The sequence below is a fragment of the Garra rufa genome, chromosome 18, assembly GCF_049309525.1.
Source record: "Garra rufa chromosome 18, GarRuf1.0, whole genome shotgun sequence".
NCBI lineage: Eukaryota > Metazoa > Chordata > Actinopteri > Cypriniformes > Cyprinidae > Garra > Garra rufa.
Window position 1 is genome coordinate 13,027,330 of NC_133378.1, and position 26,588 is coordinate 13,053,917.

The window sequence follows — 26,588 nt, forward strand, 5'->3', positions numbered from 1 at the left end:
GATAAATTCTGTTTTGACATCACAGGATTAAATTACATTTTCAAATATCTTCAAATGAAAAACATTTTAAATAGTACAAATATATTTATTCAAATTTTCTGTACTTGGATTGGTGAGCAGAAGAGACTGTGACTGTGAGAAACTTCTGACTGGTAATGTGTAATAAAGTCTGATTACTTTGTATTCATCACAAACTGGACTACAATAACATGTGAGCAGAATTAATGTATTTGTATTGTTTTTGGAAAACGTTTTGGACGGGTTTTTATTTTTATTTATACAGTGTATGTTCCCAAAATAAAACTTGTTTTACAATATTGATCATGTGTTAGTTTATTGAAGTTGATACCATTGCTGCTAGTCATTTGATTTTGAACTAACATGTACATACAGTGTTGATCTAAATGTAAACTGGTTCTAATTGAAGTTGTGTATTCACCGTTGCTGAAAGGTAGTAAGAGGGTGAAACAAAGTCGCGATTTCATCGGTGATTCAACGTCATAATATCAACGTTGAACATTTTTGCAAATCCGAAAGGTTATTCACCGTTGATTCAACGTCGACAGATGACCATAAACCGAAAGGTATGAGGGTGAAACAAAGTCGCGATTTCAACGGTGAATCAACGTTGTTACTTCCACGTTGAAAAGACGTCACAATATCAACGTTGAAATTTTTTGCAAATCCGAAAGGTTTTTCACCGTTGATCCAACCATTGTACCTGACGTTGTTTCAACGGTGAATCAACGTTGAAATGCCGGCTGGGGTAGTTAACATTCAACCCGTTCTTTTTCATTAGTATTATTTGTGATTTTAATTTTGTGAACGGGATTTCCGCTATTGGAATGTCTTAGGATGCTTTTCACTTTTACTATCGAATTCATGATCTTGGTTTTGCTTACATATATAGGCTACACCTATCAAGATTAAAACAATTTTTTAAAAGATGGATTTGTTATTTTTAATTAAACAGCATAACAACAATAAAATAAAACCAGCTTATATCATTTATTAACAAAAACTAATAAGACGAGGCATGGACTCCATCACTGTGTTATATGCCGACTAAACAATTTATTACAGGGCACGCAAACACTGAGCAATCAAATCAATTAATAAAAAATAAATAAAAGAAAGCCTCTAAAGTGTAATGTGAGGTAAACGGCAAAGATAACAGGGTTTTCAAAATGAAAAAAAAAAAAAAAAAAACTAAACTGGCTTTCGACTTGCGTGTGTTTTTTTTTTTTTTTTTTTTTTTCTCCTAAGAACTGACTGGCTCTGAAACGCTCGCTGTATGGAGCAGCACAGCATGCACTCCCACAAATGCGACCACGGCAAATTTTAACTCACACATTCTAAAAAAAATGTTGCATATGTCCAGAGCCACTTCAAGCTTTTGTAAAATTAAAACAGAAACATCCAAAAGTCTATAACGAAGATGAACTGATAGCAAAATGACTCCGGAACGGATCAGCGCCGGATGTACCACAAGATCCGGAACGGATCCGCAAAACGGGTCCGCATCGGAGTCCACTTGCACAGCGCAACGGATCCGGAACGGATGTGGTTGTACGTTTCCATGAAACTATAAATTATGATAACAGACAAACCATTTACCAGCAATGAGCATTGATTAATCCCATGTTGTAGCAAAAGAATAAATAAATAAAAATGAAACCAAAGCATAAGCACGTGCGACCAACTGAGAGCGTTATGCCGCGTTCCAGGCAACCCGTTACCCGTGTTTTTCCAAACTTCTACCCGTGAAAGTGCACTAGAAAGGCACTCAAACCCGTGAATTCCCACTCGTGAACTCGTACTAGATCGACGTACTCCCTAGTCTCGCGTAGCCAGACCTTCAGACTGATGGCTGAAGGTCTGGAACTCATGGCAGCTTTCATTGGCCAAGTCCCGCCCATAAGACCGAACCAATCACAGTTAGTTTCGTTCAGCGTCACGTTTCTGTGCGTGGAAATGCCCCCACAACAACAAACTGGCGTGCAACAAGTCAGTCATTGAAATAACCAGCATTGAAAGATAACGAAGAAGAGGGAGAACAAGCAGTAAGTCAGTAATTTGTTCGCGAACGTCATGTGTATAACAACAATGGCGTCTGCATGAGCACCTTTTAGCAAAACGCTGAGTAAATCAGTCTGTGCTTTGTTTCCCGGCGGACCGAAAATAAACGCCACACTCGCGTCTCCCGGAAATCCGGTCAAATTCAACTAATCAGATGACGGCTTCGACATTCCTGAAGTGTTTCCAGTTAAGCGTACCATATGCATCAGACGTTTAGCCAACGTTCCGTGGGCGTGACGTCTGAGGCTGAGACTACGTACTCCCAGTTCTGAGGTGACATAGCCAGCGAAACAACAATAAAGCCTCTGGGGTGCGGTGTTTATGCAAGTGGCACACGGTGGAAAAATAGAGTGTAAGACAATATAACGTTGCAATCAAATTATTAATAATATAGCTAAAATTAATAAATGCTTGGCGTGACTTGCCTGGAATGCTACAAAGTCCTGAGTCGTGGTTTGAAGACGTGATTTACGAGCTCAAAAACCTGCCTGGAACGCAGCATTAGTGTGTATCCTGTCACAAAATGTGGCGAAAAATCCTACATGGGGAATAGTGTGATTAAGGTGTGTACATGTCTTCCATAATGCGACTAAAATAGCAATACTCCACCTGTCTTAATTCGATTTGTGTTTACTCCGATTATGACTTTAGTCGGATTAAATTAATCAAAAATCTCAGTTTACATGGTTGCTTCTTAATCAGAGTATTGTCTTAATCGCGTTAAAATCGGAATATTGTTGTCCATGTAAACGTACTCATTGTTGCAGACCATGTACACCCTTTGATGGAAATGGTATTCCCTGGTGGCTGTCGCCTCACACTCTTTCAGCAGGATAATGCACCCTGCCACAATTGGTTCAGGAATGGGTTGAGGAGCACAACAAGTTTGAGGTGTTGACTTGGCCTCCAAATTCTCCAGATCTCAATCCAATTGAGCATCTGTGGAATGTGCTGAACCTTGCAATTTACAGGATTTAGATAATCTGCTGCTAACATCTTGCCCTTTAAAGATCTCCACATCGTGACCTTCTCAGAACATTCTGGGAATGTTACTGGGCAATGTCCTTAACACCAACAGGGATGTTCTGAGAACGTTCTGGGAACGTCAAATTTCCTAATAAAGTATGGCCCCCTAAACCTTCTGAGAACATCCTGAATGTTCTGTAAAGGTCCCCCAAATAATGTCCCCCAACCCTTTAAAGAACTCCACATCGTGACCTATTCAGAATATTCTGGGAACGTTACTGGGCAACGTCCTTAACACCAACGGGGATGTTCTGAGAACATTCTGGGAATGTCAAATTTCTAGCAGGGTTGGTGCCAGATAGGCATGGGATGATAACCGGTTTCAAGGTTTACCGCGGTTTGAAAAAGTCACGGTTTCAAAACCGGAAACAAAAAAGTTATACCGTTCCTACGATATGCGCATTTTCTGTGTCAAAGTGAAAGCGCAGGACTCCCTACTAGGTTGTGTGTGTGAGTCCCTGCAGAGAAAACAATGCAGCCCCTCCCCCACCGGTTAGTGCTCAGGCGCGTGTCTGTGTTTGTGCACGTGATCCACAGTCAGTGAGATTCAGCAGTAATATAAGTTCAGGACGGCCAAAGGAGGTGAACCCCCACAACACAGAGTGGGGAATAGCAGACTATATGTACTAATTTTACGTTTCTGTGAACTTTAGCACAACAATTAAGTTAAAGTGAAATCACGTCTTTGCTTTTAAGCTTTCTGTCACGTTAAAGGTGCAGTGTGTAGGTTTTGTGGCATCTAGCGGCGAGATTGTGAATTGCAGCAGAGTACCGCTCACCCCTCCCTTTACAGAACTACGGAAGCCGATACAGGATTTAAATCTCACCTTTTTTTTTGACATCAACGAATAGTGAGATTTCTTTTAAAATGTAATTTAAGGAATTATATTAACTTTATCATTCAATAAAACTATGTTATTGTGAATATTACTTGTTCATCATTGTGTCAGTGTTTTTTTCGCAAGCTGATTCTATGTTAATAAAAACATAATGGTTAATTAAGGTCTTTATGCACCCCTGAAAACATAGTTATTGCACCACTGCCTAGAGATCATCTTAAATATTACACGGGGCACCTTTAACACAAGTGACTGCAATTTAATTTAATTAAGAAGATTCAATTATTTATTTTAATTATTTTGCCTTCTGTTCCATGTTACAAAATGTTCTATATGTTTCCTAAAATAAAATATACTGTAATCCGTTTGGGGAAAAAAAGGTTGTTTTTTTTACCCAGACATTTAAATGTAACATTGTAGAGCAGTGATTACAATACCGTAATACCGTGAAACCGTGATATTTTTATCCAAGGTTATCATACCGTCAGAATCTTATACCGGCCCATGCCTAGTGCCAGACACTACACACATTCAGGGGTTTAGTGGAGTCCAAGTCTGGGCTGTTTTGGCAGCAAAAGAGGACCAACACAATATTAGGGAGGTGGTAATAACGTTAAACCTGACAACACAAAGGGGAATGAAGCATCTCCTTCACTCGTTCCACCATGCTGCTCACAAAAGGTTCTTTGTGGCGAAAGAAGGTTCTTCAGATTATAAAAAGGTAAGAGATGGTTCTTTAAATAACCTTTGACTGAATGGTTCTTCTTTGGCAGGGATGCCCAACCCTGTTTCTGGAGATCTACCTACCTGCAGACTTTAGTTCCAGCCCTGCTCCAACACAGCTGTCTGTAATTATCAAGTGCTACCTAAGATATGAATTAGCTGGTTCAGGTGTTTGATTAGGGTTGGAGCTGAACTTTGTAGAATGGTAGATCTCCAGGAACAAGGTTGGGCACCACTGTTCTATGGCATCGCTGAGAAGAACCTTTTAAAGCACCTTTATTTTTAAGAGTCTAGTTGACTGTTGGTTGTACTCTTTGTGTTTTCTTTAGTTCGCAGAAGCAGCAATCTTGCACACACTTGATGACATGGTGGTGTGTAAATTGAGCAACCCCTCTCAGTTATGATGGTTTTATTGAGATTTCTTACTCTGTGCGAATTGGCCATTAATATTAGAGGTGTCCATTTGTAAAATTTCATTACTTTATCTAACCTTGTAAAACTAATCTTATCCGAATAGGTCTATAGTTGACTTTTTCCATATCTAGTTGATGTCAGCTTTTCTTGTTGGCTTGCCTTGTGCGGGCTGATAGAAGCACATTGGGAATTAACTAATTCGATTTGCCAAAATTTGTCACATAATTGTCATAAAATATATGATTATTATTATTTTTTTTTGTAGTTCTTTAAGGCACTGAGTTGTAAATAAGATATTCGTGAGAAGAACTGTACCTTCATCTGTATTTTCTGGGCTTCACTGTGAAGTATACTTGACTTTAAGCTGCTTCAGAACGCCATAGAAGAACCTTTTTTTTTTTTTCTAAATGGTTCCATAAAGAACCCTAAACATCTGAAGAACCTTTGTTTCACAAAAGGTTCTTTGTAGCAAAAGGTAGTTCTTCAGATTATACAGGGTTTCTGCAGATATGAACAAGTGAAATTTAAGACTTTTTAAGACCTTTTTAATACCACCTTATATGAAATTTAAGACCTAAACCTGTAATGGATATACACATTATATCATATGTAATATTTAATGTGTTTAATGTAATAAGTAAACAATTTCATGGCTGTCATAAATGAAATTCAGTTTCAGTTTCAATCAGGCTGTTTGTTCGGTCCGGCAAGTAAAAAAAAAAAAAAAAACATTTTAAAAGTATCTCGAAAGCTGGGGGTCAACTAGCTCGACCTATATTTATTATTATTATTAAGAACATTATATAGATAAAAAAGGTAGTTTGACCTGTATTCTACTACTGCAATTCTGTCTGAAGATGCAGTAACTTCTGCAGGGGGAGAAAAAAAAAATCTTCAGTTGTTAGCAACTGGCCTTAGCCAAGCCCTATATTCAGTTTATTCAAGCCAAGTATCGCTAAACTTGCACTTACCCATAGCTAAAAAGTTAAATCCATTTTACTTCTGTGGTACAATCCGAGAGAGACTCGCGCCAATAACAGAAAGCTGATTGGCTATTACATGTTGGTCTCATTTGTAGTTTAAATACAGCAAATTATATTTGGAATAGTGAAATAGAGAACTACAACACCACGGAAACAACCAAGTAACAACAACAAAAAGAGAATTTAAATGAGCATTAGCGGTAGCGTTACATGGACATTGGAAAAATAAGACCTGTGTAAAATTATTTAAGACCTAGAACAGCGAATTTAAGACTTTTTAAGACCCCGCGGAAACCCTGTTATAAAAAGGTAGATGGTTCTTCGTGGAGCCTACAAGGGTTCTTCTATGGCACTGCTTGATGAACCTTTTAAAGCACCTTTATTTTTAAGAGTGTAGTGTCTGTACTGTATAGTTCATAAAGTTTCTGGGGTGGCATCTCATTACTTACCATATGCTTATTACATTTTAATAACTTTCCCCACACATTTTCAGTAGTGGGAGCAATAAGAACTCAAACCAAACAAAGTCAAATTTAAGCATCTTTGATTTCCAGTATAGTGCAACATGATAAAATGAAGATTTAAATTAATAAGTTAGTGGTCTTAAGTAGACCAGATCCAATGTGAAGTTAAAGTAAAACCAGAAGCAGCGTCCTCATGTCATATTAAATATTTATTTTAAGACAATATCTTGAAGTCTAAAAATCATAAAATGTACAAAATTTCAACAGCATAAACTACTAAACAGTTAGTTAAATAGTACACAGTTCCACAATGTGCAAAATTACTGCAAAGAGTTTGCATTTTTTCATGGGCCTGCTTATCATCATATTAACATTTTTTTTTAGACATAAATACTGAACAATTATACAAACTTAATTTTACAAAAGCAGACTCCTCCCACTTTACCACCAGTTCATGTACAAACAAAACTACAATACCATCGGCTTGAACAGTTAGAGACTGATATGCATTTTCTTTGTTCCTAAAAACCTTGCAAAATCACCAACAAGTGCAATATTTTCTGTGCTGATGCATTTCCTGATTTAACAGGAAGTTAGGATGGGACATACTAATTTCACTGGGCCTTTGCAAAAACCTAATCTTAACGCAGTGATTAAATATTTTGCAGTCCTCAACAACAAAGCCGCACATGGACTTAATTTGCCGTTTTTGAGCATTGGCTGAAAAACTATTCCCCGGTTTCACAAACTAGGCTTAAGCCTAGTCCTAGACTAAAACGTAAATCTGAGCAGATTCAACTGAAAGAAACTTGCACTGATTGATCTTAAAATATATCAGTGCCTTTGTTTTGTATGAAGATGCACACCAGCAATGTTTTTTTTTTTCTAAGTTTAGAAAAATTACTTCTGAAACCAGGCCTAAAAGTTATAGGCGGCATTTCTAGTTCTGACATCTTTCACCGACTTATTTCTTGGTGCTTTAACTTAACATTGATAATTACAGGGTAAACACTTTGGAAAAATAAAATTTGTCCGTTAAGCATTATAAGTGCGTTGCCTTTGCTTTGGCCTCATCTTCTATACTGAGTGTTGGATTGTCGTACATCTCTAAACTCTTGCTTTTAGTTTTCATGTCATCCTTGTCCTCATCCTTTTCTTTTTCTCTGCAGCACTTGCAGCAGCAGCAGCAGCGAGTGCTGCAGAAGACCATGCCGGAGGTAACCACTTTGTCCCAAGGTTTGAGGGAGTGCAGCGGTTTGGGCAGGAAGTCCCAGCTGCGGAGACATGAGGGCAGGAAACGTGGCCAGCGCTTTTGCAAAACATTGATTATAATCACAATGATTGCGAAGACCACCACAGGCACTCCGACTCCCACCAAGACCTGCCACCCCGCGATGGAGAGGCCCAGGATTAGCAGCGGCAAGAGGAGGAAGCACAAGATGAGATACAGCACTGCGAACCAGCGGTACTTGGCCGTGCGGTTGCCCAGTGCTTTGGCCAGTCGGATAGGAATGCGCATGAAGGGGACGGGATACCACAGCAGGATACCCGATATGTTAAAGAAGAAGTGGCAGAGAGAAATCTAAAAGAAAACAAATGATAATCTTTAAATCTACAACCACTGTAATAATAGCAGGTCAAATGAAAATAAGCGCAGAAACAAACCTGTAGAGAGTTCGCCAGCGTCTCTCCAGGACTCGCGAGGGCAGCTAGAATAGCAGTGGTTGTTGTGCCAATGTTGGAGCCTAGTGTGAGTGGATACGCTCTCTCGATGCTAATCACACCAATACCTGAATCGAAAGAAAACTATTATGAGGCCTACATTTCTTTAGCTCACACTGCAATAAGCATAATATAAAGCATGTAAACATTAGATGATTTTTAATCGTTGACTTTTCCAGTGTTGTTACCTAAATAATCCACAGCAGTTTTTCGTTTATTGATAGTTGTATACGAGTCCCTAGTTTGTCCTGAACGGTTAAACTGTCCGCTGTTCATCAGAAAATTATTTTTTTTTTATTTTTTTTTATTTTAACATTGTGTATATGAATCCTTTCCAACAATGACTGTGTGAGATTGAGATCTATCTTTTCACACTGAGGACAACTGAGGGACTCATAAGTTCAAACACTCACTGATGCTCCAGAAGGGAAAACGATGCATTGTGAGACAGCAGGTGAAAACTTTAACCAAATTAACATGTACATTCTTCGTAGTTTGCCAAAATATATTTTTCCCCGTTTAGTACTGCCCTTCAGAAGCTACAGAAGATACTTACATGTTTCCCAGATGACAAAATACATTAAGTTTACCCTGATCGTCAAATTCAGAACGTTTTTTTTTTTTTACCCCCAGCTCTTAATGCATTGCACTTCCTTCTGGAGCATCAGTGAGCGTATTACTTCTGTAATAGTTGCATATGAGTCCCTCTGTTGTCTTCAGTGTGAAAAGATGGATCTCAAAATACAGTCGTTCTTGGAAAGGGTACAAATACAGAAAAATGCTGAAAAACCAAGGAATTTGTGGGACCTGAAAGATTTTTTCTGAAGAACAGCAGGGAATTTAATTGTTCAGGACAAACAAGAAACTTAAAAAAAAAAAAAAAAAAACACAGCTGTGGATCATTTCACGTAAATACACATTAAGAATCAAGGGCATGTTAACTTTTGAAATGCATGCAAATTTTCTCTTGTGGACTTTGTCTTATGTGAAACATCTTATTCAGGTCAGTACTAAATAAAACAACAACATCATAATGTTATGTAAGCATTATGTAATTACTCTTATTTTATTGAAATGATCACCATTTTGCAGATTCTACAAGGTGTATGTAAACTTTTGACATCAATTGTAAATTGTCTAGGTAGGCTTATTTTCTTGGGTCAACCATAATTGTGACTCAACTTTGAACAGTTTGATAACCAGTTGAATCAATCAGGTTTCTATACTCACCGACTAATGGAGTGATGGCTGACGTGAAGACTGAGCTGCTCTGAACAATGAAGGTCATTCCGGCTCCAACAAGAATGGCGAGGTATCCAGTGACCCAGGAGAAGGGGAAGGGGAAATCTGGCAACAATTAAATTCATATTAGAAAGGTCAAGAACAGTGTTTAGTATGTACTCCTGGTTTTAGCTGATAGTTGCATTAAAACTCCCCACAAAGCTTTGGCTAAAATGAGCTTGTGCCTGAGTGTAGTCTGAAACCAACAGCACATGCACATACATCTGTGGCACTCAGACACACCCAGGCTCATTTAATGTTCCTGTTCAGCTCATCAGACAGCAGGACTGGATCACCTGTGCCGACTATCATATGACAGGATGCATACTACTACACTTCTAGTAAGTGCTACACCTGCAGGAACATAAGATGCAACTCTAAGAGGTGTGGGAATTGCCACATGTATGGCTTTAGCAGAAGGTCAAATATTTGCTACATTAACCCCTTAACTGTCACCCCCATTTTTTAAAATAGGCATGAAAGTGCACTATCCAAACTTCAATTGTTGTAATTCATGAACACTTTGGAATACAGATCTAAGGTTGGTCTCTTTTTAAAGAAGACAATCCGCAGATTATTGCAGAAGTGGAATTTTTTCAAAAAAATTAAGTATCAACAAATTATAGAAGTTTAAATTTACTGTAAACAAAATGCACTGTACAATTTATTATATTTATATAAAATACATATTTTACATAACAGGTTTTATCTTAAATTTGATATCAAATTGAAGCCTCACATCTAAATAAGTTATGTTCCAAATTTGAAGTTGATATGAAAAAAATTAAGGTCCCTGTCAAAGTTTGTTTAGGGCGTTATACCACAAACAGCCACCGGGTGCCATACAAATGCCATTTATATTTTTTCTGTCACAAAAGTCTAAATTTTTCTGAAAATTTTTATTCAATCACAAAATAACCACCAAATATGCAATCCGGAGACACAGACCTTTCCAATGATATGTTTTTTGTCAAGATTGTAAAAAGTTGTGATTCTAAAAGACCGTAATGCATTTTGTAATATGACACCGCTAAGGGGGAGGAGACCGCCAAATGATTTTAAAGTAACATTTCCATGGTAACGCAATGTCCAATTTCAAAATGGTTTTCACTGAATGATTCTTCAGCTTCTAAGCTTTCAAATGATATATAATTTATGATGGTCACTAAAAAATTTGATAGAGAAAAAGGACAACGGAAAAAAGAGCGCCAAGCGTCCCACAGGTGGGACGGTGAAAGTTAAGGGGTTTTAAGTCTTTGTGTCAACACTGAATTTCTAAGTTGAAGACACTGTCATACATCACAAGAATGCATATCAGAGATTATTGTTAGCAGCAGAGCTTATTGGCAGATGATTTATCTCTGACATTGACTTACCCGTGTTGAGCACTTTTTTGATGACAACCGCCACCTGACCCTTCAACATGGAGTTCAGCAGCTTGACTATCAGAATCAGGCAGGTACAGAGGGCCAGCAACGACAGAGCCAACAAAATCAAGCCCACTGCTATGTCAGGCAGATTGGCGTACACAAACATGTGTTTACCTGAGGAGAGAGAGATGAGGACGACTCAGTCAGAACTTACAGAAAATGTAAAGTTATCAAGTGCTTCTGAAGATCTTAATCAGCTGGTTCAGTTGTATTTGATCAGGAATGAGCTCAACTTTGCATCTCCAGGAACAGGATTGTCCATCCCCATTTTTTTCACTTAAGTGGAAAACCAACAAACATGATAAATGACCTTTTATTTCTTCATTAAACTACGGGGGTGTTGAATGCTTAAATCTGACTGAATGTTTTTGCCACAAAATTACGTTTTATTACTCTTATTTCTCAGTTGAATAAGCTATTACTTTACATGCCAGTCTATGGAATTACCATACTGGAGGGTCCTTTGCATCAAAGTTTGAAACTTGATATAATCTACCAATAATGTTCCTCAAATTCTCAGTTAAGCAACTGCTGAATGGTGCTTCTTGAAAATCTGAACATACTCTTTCACAGTTGAAGAACCCAGAATGATTACATACTCAGATTCACTGAACCCAGTCAAGGCTGGAATTTCGACATGCTATCTAACTACTTGCACTGATTTAAATCCCCCGAATTCATACCCAGAGCAAAAGCCCTGCTGCCAAATTGGCAGAGGCTCTTTGTTCAGGTGCACTGGCCTCAAGTGCCCGAGGCTGTCATGAAGAATAACCCCATTGAAAAGGTAGAGTAGATGGATCCATTTGGGGGGTGGGGGGTGGGGGGGTGAAGCTCAGCATTTACGAGAAACCATTGTACTCATGGCACTTAGAGTGAATCACAGTCGATGGCTTACAGCTGAAACAAGTGAACTACGCAAGAAAGAGGACGGGAAACGGATTGATATTAGGCTTCAGTCTATATTCCAGTTGCAACAAGAACCACAAAGAAAGCACTTACATTTCTGCAAGTTGAGTGTTACGGTTTGGTTCTCTTGAGTCCAGAACTCGCCGTCTTCCTCCCAGCAGAAAATGTTATTTGTGCAGTTTGCGGCAGGAACTGTAATATTCACAAGGCTCTGAAAAGTGAAAAAACAAAACACATGGCTAGTTAAAATAAGTCATGGACCTTTATCAGTAAATTCCAAGTTGCTGAAACTGTGCCATATCACTGCAACATTCACTCCCATTTATTTTTGATTCAAATCTTGAGGAAATGAGAGCATTAGCATACAAATAACTCCAATAAGACCATCGACAGTTAGAGACTACTGACTTGGGAGAAAGTTTGACTCAACACAAGCAATATATAACGGTTGTCACTCAATAAATGTGTTTATCTATGGCCGCAGTTCTTAATACAAAATTGCAATTTGTATATCTGATGTCTTCTGATCACCAGCTTACATCTTTTAAAAGTGACCTATATCTAAAAATATATTTTACACTATGCACTTGGCTAAACAACCTATGGTGAACATATTGCAAGGTCTCTGAAACAAAACCAGCCCAGTTGCTGTTCAAAACTAGCATTGTGCTTAGTGTCACACTGTTAGCTTAGCAACATGCTACCACCACAAGCTATTGCAATCAATCGAGAGTTGAATCTCTGTATGCATGATATAGTTGACATACCCATGTAGAGTGCTACAAATGGGTGATCCTGTAATTGCAGGTGCAATTAGGTAGAGTAACACAGTAACAGAACTGATAGTCCACCAGATGATTCTGTCAATTCTGTTACCAATGTAGAGTAACAATACGTAACAGAATTGATAGCCCACCGGATAATTCTGTCAATTCTGTTACCAAGGTAGAGTAACAATTCTGACAATGTGGTAACAACTAACGGTCCACATGATAATTCTGTAACTTCAATTACTTTCAGACTAACGTTACCAAGGTAGAATAAAAATGTGGTAACAGAACTGATAGTCCACTGGATAATTCTGTCAATTCAGTTTCCATCAAACTCTGTTACCAAGGTAGAGTAACAATGCGAGTAACAGTATTCATAGTCCACCGATAATTCTGTCAATTCTGTTACCAATGTAGAATAACAATGTGGTAACAATTGACAGTCCACTAGATAATTCTGTTTCTTTACAGCTATTACTTAAAGGGTCAACTATTTTCAAAAAATCCATTAGTGACATTTTTTCTGAAATGTCAAATTTATCTCCAATTATAGAATCTTAACACTTAAAATGCTGCCTTTAGGGGAAGCTGTCCAGTTACATAGCAAGGGAACGCACTAGGTTTTAGAATGGGGCAACAGAGCTAATCCCTCGTTTATCCGTCTAACAAGATTTCAGTAATTTAGATAAAAGACTTGGATATCTGTATTTGTGTATACATGCGTAGACCCTATGTTTTTCTTCTGAATTCTTATCAGTGTTATGAATCCCATTTCCTCATGTTTTAACAGCCTAATCTTGTGAGTGATGAGAAACAGTGGGCGTGCTGCAATCATTAACCAACTTCAGGTTTCTCACCGTGATATCTTGTGTTTTACACCAGATCTTAATCAGACTTTTGTTTCGGGCTGCAGGGTCTCCAGTGGCAATGTCACGAATCACAGATGAGTCCAGCTGGAAGAACAAGGAACAAGGAAAAAGATTTTTAAATGCACATGGCAGAGATGTATAGGTCATGGCGTTAGAACTCAGAAAAAAGAAAAAAAAAGTGCCGTTGGCAGAAACGTTCAGATTAAGGGGTGGTAGTAGACGATGATCCCCTTTCTATTTTACTGGGGGGATAAAATCTGAACTTTTTTTTTAATCTTATTTACAGCCTTGCAAAGAAAGGCTTAACACAAGAAAGTTACAGTGTTGTACTTTTATGTTTTCTCAGATTAAAGCACTTAAAATATATAAAAAGCCATGTGTGAATAAAGAATGTGCATCTGTGTTTTTCCCCTCAGTTTTTATTTAATTTATGAAGGTGCTATAAACTAAATTGCTATATTCTAATTGAAAATGCACAATACTGTTATAGATTGTACAGACAAATTAAATCAATACTTATCGATAAACAAACAGAACTATGTTGAAATCCCCATCTCAGCCAGTGTCCTTGTAAACGCATTTGGTTACACAGAGATAGAAAGAAAGGGCTCATCTTACTTAGTACTTTTGTCTTGTTTCTAGTCAAAATGTCTAAAAATTCTTAAATTAGGAGGCATTTACTAGATGAGCAAAATGACAAGATATTTAGTCTTGGGTCTAGGAGAAAGAAAACTAAAATTAAGCACAGTTTGCTTAAAATGAGTAAACTTATCTGCCAGTTGGGCAAGTAAAATACTCTTAATACTTTTAGAATATTTTACATACCCTACTGGCAGATAATTAGGGGTTCGAGCATGTAGTTCTGAAAGCCTAGAAAGACACATTCGTTATATGAAGTCTGATTTTTCCGCCACTTTGAAGTAAATTCAAAATCTACTTTTGCAAACTAGTCCTAGGTTATTCACCCAATCGGAACCAAACCAGTGCAGAAATGTTCCTTGGACAGTGAATATCAATAATATTAAAAAGAAAAAAAAAAAAGAAAAAAAAAAAAAGTTGAACTTTCGTCTCACGGTCGCAAAGGGGTGGCAAAACATTTAGAAGCTCAGCCACATTTACTAAAATGGCTATAACTCTTGCCTGTTTTTGCAGTGTAGAGAACAAAAACTGAATGCGTGTATTACATCAGTGCATTACTTTTTACCATTACAGCAACCTAATAAACCTGTCAAATGTAAAATTTGGGACAATAACAATGGCATAGTGGAGTTTGTGATCAGCTGCCTGATACAGGTGCATACAGATATTGGTGAGCAGCAACACCTACTGGATAACCAACAGATCTCACCTCAATGATGTTTTTGGTGAGGGGTTCAGTGATGACCTTTAACAGGTCTGGAGCATCTGCACCGGTTTTAAGGTTAAAAGACTCAATCAAAAGTTTAGAGAGCCTGTAGAGATATCCTGAAGCCACCTCCAAAGGCAACAGCACGATGACAGACAGCCAGTTGAAGAAGTCATGGACTGTAGCTCCAGCAAATGCCCTGAGGTTCACAGAATCAATAATAAAACCCATTTAGAGGTTCAACTTGACCAAGAAGACTCTCAATATTTAGATGTTATGCTGACTTGGGAGCAAGATTAACTCAACAGCTCCAGGTGTGAAAATCACAGATATTTCTATGCCGTTCATAAATGTGTTTTTTTTATAGATACAAAACCATTTTCTTTGTTGGGTATACCTGCGAAACTCGTTGCGGTCTCCCGCTTGCATCAGGGCCACAATGGTGTTTGTCACAGAAGTGCCGATATTAGCACCCATGATGATCGGCACGGCAGATTTCACCTCCAACACTGCAATTAACAAAAAAAAAAAAAAAAAAAAAAAAAAAAATACAAAATAAGGTATTGTAATACAAGTCTCTTTGCTCACCATAATTGATCAAAACTGTAATTTTTTGAAAAAGTATTACAATTTGAAAAACAAGGTTTTCCCAATAAAATATATTGTGAAACGTAATTTTTTTGCTTGTGATCAAAGCTGAATTTTCAGCATCATTACTCTAGTCTTCATTTTAACGTAATCCTTCAGAAAGCATTCTAACATGCAGATTTGCCGCTCAAGAAATGTTCATATTTTGTGGAAACACCAATACATTCTTTAGCATTCCTTTATGAATAACATTTGAAACCGAAATCTTACCATTATGCAACATTATAAATGACACAACTGCCACTTTTGATCAATTTAATGCATTCTTGCTGAATAAAAGCACTAAGAAATTTTTTTTAATGTTATCAACTCCAAAGTATTGACACGTAGTGTGCAACATAACACATTGAGATTTAAAATAATATCATTTAGATGTGCCTTAAGGTGCAAAATGCACACTTTGGCCTGACGAAGAGCCTGTATGCTCGAAACGTCACATACGGCATGCGCAAGTTTTTTTTTTTTTTTTTTTTTTTTAATACATTTGATATCTTTGGAGCTTTGGTGTTGCCGACTTTACACTTTATTCTTAAATTGCACACTTTACAATGGATATTAACTACTTTTCACTGTTACAATTTGTGCTACTGTTGATTTAAGGCAGTGCTTATCATTAGGGAGGAGATATTTGTATGGGCATGAATCACACACACAAACTTACATCCCGACGAGACCATGCTGACCACAATGGAAGATGAGGTGCTTGAGCTTTGAACCAGAACAGTGACCAGGACTCCAATCACCAGGCCAGCCACAGGGTTGGACAGAATCGCATTGTCCTGGAAGATATCGCCAGCTGCCTTCCCTGAGCACAGAGACAAACACAGCAAACCATGTTATGTGTGTCCACAGCACATCTATTTCTGTACAGAAACAACCACCCTCCATTATAGATTAATCATGTTACACTGCGATAAGGCAACGTTTGTTTGAAGTACGTCATCACTGATAATCTACAGAAATTCAGCCACTTACGAACACCGTTTAACCTATATACAGTAGTCAACATTTGAAGTGGATCAAAACCTTTCATTAAAGTCCTAAAACCAAAATAATAGCCGTTCTTGTCTTTTGATCCACTTCAAATGCCGACTTACTGTAGTTTCTAGTAAGTATAAAAAAAAGGATTTCTTGTATGTTTCGATGATTGTTTAGTTTGATAGTACAGTGTAGTAGTATAGAATTGTGAAGTTCAGATAATAAAATAATAATAATGATGATAATGAGTCTACTATAGTGGACGTTAACGTGGATATAGCATAGTTATAAAAATTAAAATAATAAAAATAAAGTCTGCAAACATTCAAACAAAGGGCCGCAGGACGCCATATAAAGTACAATATATTATTAGTAATAAAATAAAACTCTAATCTAAATTTAAAGGCTAAAGATAGATCAAAATCAAGATGACTCGAGAATACATTTTCCCCCGAGGAACAATTTTTGAAATCCCTGGAATCGCAAAATCAGTCATGGTTAATTTTGTATGTCAGTTTTAATATATACTTCAAATTTGTTAATGGAAAAACAAAAAAAAACAAGTAGCTTTTTTTTATAGCATCTCTTTTTACATCCATGAGACATGAACCTCATCAAGTGACACCATAAAGTTATGAGTTTATCGTCAACTTATAAAGCAATAATGATTAAATGGTAGTGTAGTTGAGTGCGCAATGCGGGCAGAGAGTTTACATGCATTTCACAATCAAACGTCAAAAACAAAACAGAAAATGTATTTGTGTAGGCCTATATTGCAAACAATTAATAATAATGGCGAAGCAATATTAAATTAATAATAATAGTAATATTATTATTATTATTATTATTAACTCTTATATTAACTTAACCCCTTACGTATTACTCCTCATTTTTAAACATAGACATGAAAGTGCACTCTCCAAACTTGAATTGTTATAACTTATGAATGCTTATAAAGCCAAGGTTGGATTTTTATTTTTATTTTATTTTTTAAAGATGACAATCTGCAGATTGTAGAAGTGGATTCATTTGAAAATATGAAATTATAAAATAAAAAAAGTTCGACGTTTAAATTTACTGGAAACTAAATGCACTGTGCCAAATTTTATTTGATATAAAACAAATGACAATATTTTAGAAACTTAACCCCTTAAGCTCTGCAGCATATTTTGGATTTTTTTCAGAGTTAGGCACACCAGAATTTAAGAGAGCGCCCTAACCACATACTTTGGAATAAATTGATAAAAATGGTCTCATTTGACAGGAAACTTTCTGAATTTTAAAACATGAGTAAATTTTTGCATATTTTGTATTGTATATGTTTGTAATATTGTCATAAACACAGTCAAAAAGTCAGATTTTTATATATATTTTTTATTATTTTTTTTATGTATATATCTGTAAATTAGGAAAAGTTTGGTCTATGTTCCTGCAAGAGGTCTCATTTTATTCCACTAGGTGGCAGTAAACACGGGAAAAAAGAATTTTGTTGATAACATCTTCCAAGCAAAAGTTATTTAGCTTTGACTGAAATGAGGCATTGGAGTCTCCTTTAATTCTCTTTTTTTTTTTTTTTGAATGCAGTAGACACACCTGAACTTAAAAGAGCGCCCTAACCACATACTTTGGAATAAATTGATAAAAATGGTCTCATTTGACAGGAAATATTCAGTGTTTTAAAACATGGGTAAAATATTGCATATTTTGGATTTCATATTTTTACAATATTGTCATAAACACAAAGAAAAAGTAAGAAAAATTATTATTGTTTTAATTTAGTTGTTATTTAGAAGTCTGTAAATAAGGACCAGTTAGGTCTATGTTCCTTTAGGAGGATTCTTTTGATTCCTCTAGGTGGCAGTAAACACAGGAAAAAAGAATTTTGTTGATAACATCTTCCAAGCAAAAGTTATTTAGCTTTGACTGAAAGGAGGCATAGGAATCTCCAATTGTGCTTTTACATTATTCATTTTTGATTTCTGAAAGCAGTAGACACACCAAAGGGCGCCCTACCCATATACTTCGGAATAAACTGACAGAAATGGTCTCATTTTAAAGAAAACAACCTAAGCTAAAAGCTGATATAGGATTTTAGGCTAGTATGTGAACACAGATGTAGTTATCAGTGCAGAAATATGATGCAAAAGTTTGCTTGCTCACAGGAGTCATTTCAGTTTTTGTGTTTCTTTTGAAATTATTCTTCGATATTTTACTGTAATGTGAAAAATCTGTGAAGTGAAGCACATATTTATATTCCTGAGAGTAAGAGCTTTCATTTGATATATGACTTGTCTATTTTTAGTGAGTTTGTGTGCCATAAATATGAAACATCATTATTTGTCTGATTTTCTCGAGGGGGGGGGGAGGTTGCGCAATAACGAATTTAGACTGTATTTTTTTTTTTTTATGTAAAATTAATGCAAATATCATGGGATTCGCAAGAAAGCAGAGGTTCTAAGCTTTCAAAAAATACCATATATGTCTAGTTTTGTGCTTCACAGTTCATAGATTTAAAAAAAATAATACGATGACCCCCCCCCGTGGACCCGTCGGTGGGTCCAAGGGAGTGGCCAGAGCTGAAGAGATTTTAGTTGATATTTAGAAGTCTGTAATTTAGGACCTGTTTGGTCTATTTCCCAGCAGAAAGTTTCTTTTGATTCCACAAGGTGGCAGGAAACACGAGAAAAAAGAATTTTGTTGATAACATCTTCCAAGCAAAAGTTATTTAGCTTTGACTGAAAGGAGGCATAAGAATCTCCGATTGTGCTTTTGCATTAGTAATTTTTTTTCAATTTCTGAAAGCAGTAGACACACCAAAGGGCGCCCTACCCATATACTTCGGAATAAACTGACAGAAATGGTCTCATTTTGAAGAAAACAACCTAAGCTAAAAGTTGATATAGGATTTTAGGCTAGTATGTGAGCACAGATGTAGTTATTAGTGCAGAAATATGATGCAAAAGTTTGCTTGTTCACAGGAGTCATTTCAGTTTTCGTGATTCTTTTGAAATTATTCTTCGATATTTTACTGTAATGTGAAAAATCTGTGAAGTGAAGCACATATTTATATTCCTGAGAGTAAGAGCTTTCATTTGATATATGACTTGTCTATTTTTAGTGAGTTTGTGTGCCATAAATATGAAACATCATTATTTGTCTGATTTTCTCGAGGGGGGGGGGGAGGTTGCGCAATAACAAATTTAGACTGTATTTTTTTTTTTAATGTAAAATTAATGCAAATATCATTGGATTCGCAAGAAAGCAGAGGTTCTAAGCTTTCAAAAAATACCATATATGTCTAGTTTTGTGCTTAACAATTAATAGATTTTTTAAAAATAATACGATGACCCCCCTGCGGACCCACCGGTGGGTCCTAGGGCGTGGCCAGAGCTTAAGGGGTTAACTAGTATATAAAATTAAAGCCTTATGGTCTATACTGCTATGTTCCAAATTTGAAGTAGACAAAATAAAATTAAGTTCCTGTGAGATTTTATTTAGGACGTTATACTACAAAACAGCCACAGGGTGCCATCCTACCTCCATTGAACTTCTTTTTTTGATGCATTTTTCTGTTACAGTGCTTTTCTTACTTAGATTAGTCTTGTTTCCAGCCAAAAAAAAACAAACAAAAAAAAAAAAGATTTTTTTTTTTTATCCAAGCAAAAACACATTTTTTACTTAAACTCTTTTTCTGAAAACAATAACAACTTTCACTCGTATAGAAAATCCTTCTTGATTTAATTTTTTAGATATTTTGACTGGAAACTAGTAAGAAAAGCATTTTTTTGCAGTGCAAATGTCTACATTTCTGTCAATATTACTTCCATCACAAAATAACCATTAACATTGAATCTTAAAAAGATTATAAAAAGATTCGATTCCAAAAGAACACAATAAATCTTGTAAAATGACACCATCCACTGAGGACGAGACAGCCCAAAGTTCTCAAAGGAACATTTTCATGGTTACGGGATGAATTGAGGTTATCCAAATGATATTCAATTTATGATGACGATTACTACAATATGTAGGCAACGACAAAACACACGCACACACACACACGCACGCACGCACACGCGCACGCACACGCGCACACACACACACACACACACACACACACAACAGGTGGGCAAGTGGCACTTAAGGAGTTAAAGTATATTGCACTACAGGCCTCAGCCTATCTTTAGAAATGTCTAAAAAAAAAAAAAAAAAAAAACACTTAGAATGTCCTAACTTTTGCGTTTGGTTAAGGTCAAACATATCCAACGCTCTATATGAAGATATATTCTTAGGTTCCATAGCACTTTTGATACTTTTTAAAATGCACAATTCTACAGTTCAAAACTTTAATGAAAAAAAAAAGTTAAAGTTTACTGCACCTCCTACAAGCTGGAAAGCAGAGCTCAGGATGTCCAGAGAGCAGACGAACAAGTAGAGCAAACCCAGCAGAAGAATAAACTTCAATATGGACTTGAAAACGCGCAGAACTTTCCCCTTCGTGTCGAGCTCTGCGGAACAAGCACAGACAAAGAATGTGACACGCGGGAGTTCAGCTCGCGTCCCGAGGTTCAATCGCGGTGCTTTTCTTACCTGACCACTTCACCCCGGTGTCCAGGAGCTCGGGCAGATCCCACGGGTCCACCTCCTGCTCCGGTTCTGATCCCGATTCGGATTCGGCCGCATCTCTGCGCGCTAGGTCTGCGTCTGTGGGAGTAAAGACACGCGTCTGAACACCAGGAACAGAGGGAAGAAAGGAAGTGCGCCTCTATCTGGACTTGGATTTATACTGGGCACGTACCGATTTCCGGCAGCGGCAGCGGAGCCATTTCCTTTAGTTACAACAAAGATACAAGTAACATGTTAGGATACAGACATTTTACAAGTAACATTTTATTTTGAAGCGCGTTTGTATTTGCAACACACAAACGCTTTGCATTCGTCTTTGTGCGTCTCAAAAAGTTATGGATAAAAGTTTGGCAAAACAAAACTTGCAAGTTAAGTCAAACATCTATTCGAAAGCATGCAATGTTGAAAAACGATCACTAAAGTAAAAAGTAAACAAAAATAAACTCGGGTTTATGATATTGTGGTATCAAGCAATTTAAAGTAAGCAATTGTGAAGTAAAGTAAAAATACAAATAAAAACGTTATCTGTTTCTCATTTAAAAACGCAGTGATTTTAAATAATAAACAGTAGGCTATAATTTAACAACTTAGAAATCAGTGTTTAAAACAATAAACAGTTACAAATAATTATAATAGAAAGAACTAAGTAAAACGTTATTCTCATTTAAAAAGCAGTGATTAAAAACTACAAACAACTACAAAAAAAAAACTTTCTTAGAAAGCAGTGTTTAAAACAATGAACAAATTCAAGTAGAAAGCAAAATGCAAAAAGTTTTTTCTCTCTTATTTAAAAAGCAGTGATTAGAAGTTTAAAGTGAAAAATCAAATCCCTTTCTGTTTGTCTTTCTGATTGTTGGCTCACCTGTCGTGATTGTGTCAAACTGCCCATCTCACAAATGCTCTTAAATTCTTTGTGCTTAACAGTAAAACAATGCTCAGTTTGTCAGCAGATGATTTATTCAACAAGATTCAGCAGTTTCCACCACAGTTAAGCAACAGTTTGATGAGAGAGATAAACCTGTGCACTCCCTGACACCCATGATCCAAACTCATCGGCAAATGATCACATTCTTGATACACCCAGACCACTAGAAAAACAACCCTTCCTGTAAATGAACTTACAAAAAAAAACCCAAGAGTCCATAATACCAAATATCAACTAATACGAAGCATGCTTTGCCAAGCACTAAGCAGCATTATTTTAAAGTGATTGTCTTACCTGTCCTGTGTGCTGAGTGAGTGAGTGAGTGCGCGTCTGCTGTTAGTCCAGTGGATGTACCTGTTGAGGAGGCACAGGTGTCTTATATACACCTGCAGCAGGACAGACCTGCGTGTGTCACTGATCTAAAGTCCGGAGCGGGTGGTACTACGCTTCACCTCACCCGCAGCACACACAACCTCACATAGTGTTGCTTGTTCCTTGTGGAACTTACGACTCTGTTATTTACTCATTTATTCAGTCATTTATTTAACACATACTTATTTACATTCAAATTTCGCACCTAATATACCTGGACATAGTAAATTGGAATTCATTCTGGTTCTGATATAGGCAACTATCAGCTTAAACAGAGTGATATAACCTCTAGATAACATACAAAGTGTCTTGATACTGTAGACAAGCAGATCTCCCTGGTGGAAAAAAAAAAAAACAGCTACAACCAGCCTCCAGGCTGGTCTTAGCTGGTTTTAGCTGGTCTCCCAGCCTGGCCAGGCTGGAAAAGTGGCTAAAAACCCCTCCAAAACCAGCTTGCTTACCAGCTTAAACCAGGCTGGTTTACCAGCTAAAATACCCAACCAGCCTAGGCTGGTTTTAGCTGTTTTTTGTTTGTTTGTTTGTTTGTTTGTTTGTTTGTTTGTTTGTTTGTTTGTTTTCACCAGGGAGCCTTGCTGAAAAAAAAAAAGCTAAAACCTGCCAGCTAAGGCTGGTTGGCTGTTTTAGCTGGTCAGCAGGCTGGTTTTAGAGGGGTTTTGGCCACTTTTCCAGGCTGGTCAGGCTGGAAAATCCACCAGCGAAAACCAGCTACTTCCAGCTTAAACCAGGCTGGTTGACCAGCTAAAACAGCCAACCAGCCTAGGCAGGTTTTAGCTGTTTCCTTTTTTTCAGCAAGGCTCCCTGGTGAAAACAGAACAAAAACAAAAAACAACTAAAACCAGCCTAGGCTGGTTGGCTGTTTTATCTGGTCAGCAGGCTGGTTTTAGAGGGGTTTTGGCCACTTTTCCAGCCTAGCCAGGCTGGGAGACCAGCTAAAACCAGCTATTTCCAGATTAAACCAGCTAAGACCAGCCAACCAGCCTAGGCTGGTTTTAGCTGGGTTTTTTTTTTTTTTTTTTTTCCAGTAGAGCTTGCTTTTGGAGGAATAGGGTTTTGCAAAATTTCATGTTTTCAATTTCTGTCTGCATCAGTAAAACATTCTATTCTATTCTATTCTATTCTATTCTATTCTATTCTATTCTATTCGAAAATAAAGTTCTTTTCAATTTAGTCTGTCACTGTTACGGTCAGAGTCTGCCCTCTATTGAAAACAAGAGCGTATTGCAGCTCAAATTTAAACCCACCACAGTTTATGTTTTCTCTTGTCTCACTTAGACAAGGCAAGTCTAAATGTGCGTATGACTACATCTTAAACTGTTATATTATTGGACAACAACATTGTACTGAAATAATGCGTACCAACAGGGTTGAAACGTTTTAAAGGAATGTTCAATCATTAACACTTAAGTTTGTTAGTATAAGCAAGCTGCAGTCCCTCCCATCTCGTTCTATACATATGTGTTATGTGCAGTCAAAGGTTAGGATCAGGTATATTCATGCATTCAACATGCTTATATCACAACAGTACTTTGGACAATCTGCCACATCACGTAAAGGTATTTCTTTTTGATACTGATCTAGAAAATAATAAACTGCCAGGGCTTGCACGTGTTAGTGTTTTTATTTTTACTCTGTAGCCAACTATGATTCTATTAAGGTTTTGTACTAAAACTTTAGTCATGTATATAGTATATACTAGTCATGTCTATCATCTGTAGATAGTAAGACAACGTAAGTCTTACTGTAAATAACTAATACAAATTGCATACATAACAAACGAAAAAGTAAAGTAAAATGCATATAATATGCACACAATGATTATGTAATTATACGAAACTTCAATATGCAACATACTTACGAAACGTAATCTGTAAAGTGTCACGTAATAAACAATATTACGTTTTGAGATTTATTGTCAGCTTTAAGTTTTTTTCTGAAGACTGGACCTTCACATTTTCATTGACATGCAGAAAATCTTAAATCTCCTTTCCCTAAAAACATATTTTTCTAAAATCAATGGATTGAAAGAGAAAAGGTATCTGTTTGAATGGTTAGCCCTCATACGATTTTTCTGTAGAGCAAATGTTCATTTGAAAAAAAAAGGAAAAAGGAAAGAAAATAACGGAACAGAAGAAATAAAATAATTGTAAATATTTAATATAATTGTATATATTTAACTGGGGAAATCTCACATTGATATACAACATATTTTCTTCCGGGGAGTCTTGGCACAAAATGGCAGGAACAACAAAGTAAACAATACAAGAGAAAATACACAAAACAGAAAACAAAAGTTACTTAAAACAATCAAGTCTTATTCAAAACCCTTTCCAATATAGAAGTAAAATAAGTTTAAAAAGGAAAAACTGAAAATAACCGAAAAGCTCATGATGGGGCGCAAAAAAAAAAAAAAATTGTTGTAACTTTTATTGGTTAATATTAACCTACTGTGATAATACTAAGATCTAAACATTAAATACTAAATATAAAACACTAAACTAAACTAATTTTAAATATTTAAGTTGTATTTCAAGCATTTGGATGAAAAAATGAATAGTTAAAGTAGTTAAAATAGTTAAAAACACAAAAGGTACAACTATTTTTCAGTGAAGATGTAGGTTTATTATTAATTATCAACTTTCTTTGCAGCATTGCTTATTTTATCTTTGTGATATCAGATAAAAATGTCATATGAAAGTAAAAGGCACGTACTATACTACTCTGCCTAGCTAAAAATTAAATGCAATAAACACTGTTTGTTGTTTTCACTCCCACAGTAAAATAATTCAGATAAAAGCTTAATTAGCTTATCTGTGGGTTCACTAAGTTTGTGTGGTTAAACTCTTGAACCTAAAGAGAGTAGATGATATAATATGTCACGATCTTACTCTAACAAGGTGAAAGGCTTATGCACATAAAACTTAAAGCTTTAAAGTCTTGAAAAATTCCTTGCCTATCTGAGCAGGGCTGTTCCCCCCAGTATTCAGATAGTTTTCTTGTCATATTTCAGGCATGCACTCTAAATATAAACATTACACTACACTGTAAACAAACAAGCAAACAAACAAACAAATAAAAAAAACACAATTTGTTGAGTCAACTTAAAATAATTTGAAAAGTGACAACTTAGATATTTGAGTTGACTTAACAAAAAATGTAGTTTGTTTAACTTAAAAGGTGGGTAAGTTATGGGGCTGCCTTAAAATTAAAAGTATAAGTAAATATAACAGAAAAAAATATAAATATAATTATAAGTAAATATCTACGTTTTCAATTAGTAAAAATTAACATTTCAAGTTGACTGAACTCTTTTGAGTTGACTGAACATAAAATTTTATTTGTTTTTTACAGTGTAGCTGAATTATTTTCCGTTTCATAAAGACAGCAGAATTTTAGTTTTGAAACAGCTAAAACAAAAAAATGATCTATATATTTTTTTCTTTGTAAGAGACACATATTCAAGTCACAATTATTGGTGTTTGCTAAGACAATAATCACTACAGTACACTTCAAACAAACAAACAAACAAACAAACAAACAAACAAACAAACAAACAAACAAACAAACAAACAAATATCCTGGCAGAAAATATTTCTTTCATCTCCAAAAATATACAAATGAACAAAAACCACAATGCAATGCATAATTCAAAATATGGGTAAATACAGTAATACACATGTAAGAGCTCAATATAGAAAATTCCTTCAAATTAACAGTTTAAGTTTCCTTGTCAGTGTGACTGTAACACTGTTGCTCATTTTTTTTTTCTGTAAGTAAGTATTCATTTTTTTGTGTATTACTCATTTCATACTGTTTGTGATTTACCTCAGATCATGTGGCTTGTTGAGGAGGGCTGTGCTCCTACATTTTCGGTGTAATCACATTTTTATTAGACATAGTGAACAATAAAATTAACTATAAACTAGAAAAAAGTGCCCATATACTTTAACTAAAGGAGGAATCCGAGCCATATAGACATCAGAATATTACAGAGACAGATGTCTGTGATCTATTACTGATTCCAAACGACACAATAATTAAACAAAAAATGTAGTTAGTAATGTAATCCATTACATTACACATTTTAGGTAACATAATTGGACTACTTTTAGATTACTTCTCATTTATCACATTGATATAACAACATGAAGTGCATTAAACATTACTTTA

General features: G+C 36.2%; 1 protein-coding gene across 1 annotated transcript; it reads right to left on the reverse strand.

Annotated features, from left to right (window-relative positions):
- Positions 1 to 6,761: 6,761 nt before the first annotated feature.
- On the reverse strand, positions 6,762 to 22,426 carry slc34a2b (solute carrier family 34 member 2b). The gene is made up of 13 exons (XM_073823004.1): positions 22,323 to 22,426; positions 21,276 to 21,306; positions 21,068 to 21,181; positions 20,857 to 20,985; positions 16,161 to 16,304; positions 15,249 to 15,360; positions 14,855 to 15,050; positions 13,495 to 13,590; positions 11,961 to 12,078; positions 10,908 to 11,075; positions 9,481 to 9,597; positions 8,194 to 8,318; positions 6,762 to 8,110 (listed from the first exon to the last, which is right to left on the reverse strand). Exons 2-13 carry the CDS (start codon positions 21,301 to 21,303, stop codon positions 7,571 to 7,573), a joined length of 1,887 nt encoding a protein of 628 aa, XP_073679105.1. The 5' UTR covers positions 21,304 to 21,306; positions 22,323 to 22,426; the 3' UTR covers positions 6,762 to 7,570.
- Between the last annotated feature and the right edge of the window lie 4,162 nt (positions 22,427 to 26,588).

Bases quoted from the DNA above. Each gene is read 5' to 3' on its own strand.
- slc34a2b (XM_073823004.1), bottom strand. From the start codon at position 21,303: ATGGCTCCGCTGCCGCTGCCGGAAATCG. The intron at 16,305-20,856 runs GTGCAGTAAACT...CTCTGTGCTCAG, and splicing joins TGCTTTCCAGCTTGTAGGAG to GGAAGGCAGCTGGCGATATC. The intron at 11,076-11,960 runs GTAAGTGCTTTC...CTCTCTCCTCAG, and splicing joins AACACTCAACTTGCAGAAAT to GTAAACACATGTTTGTGTAC.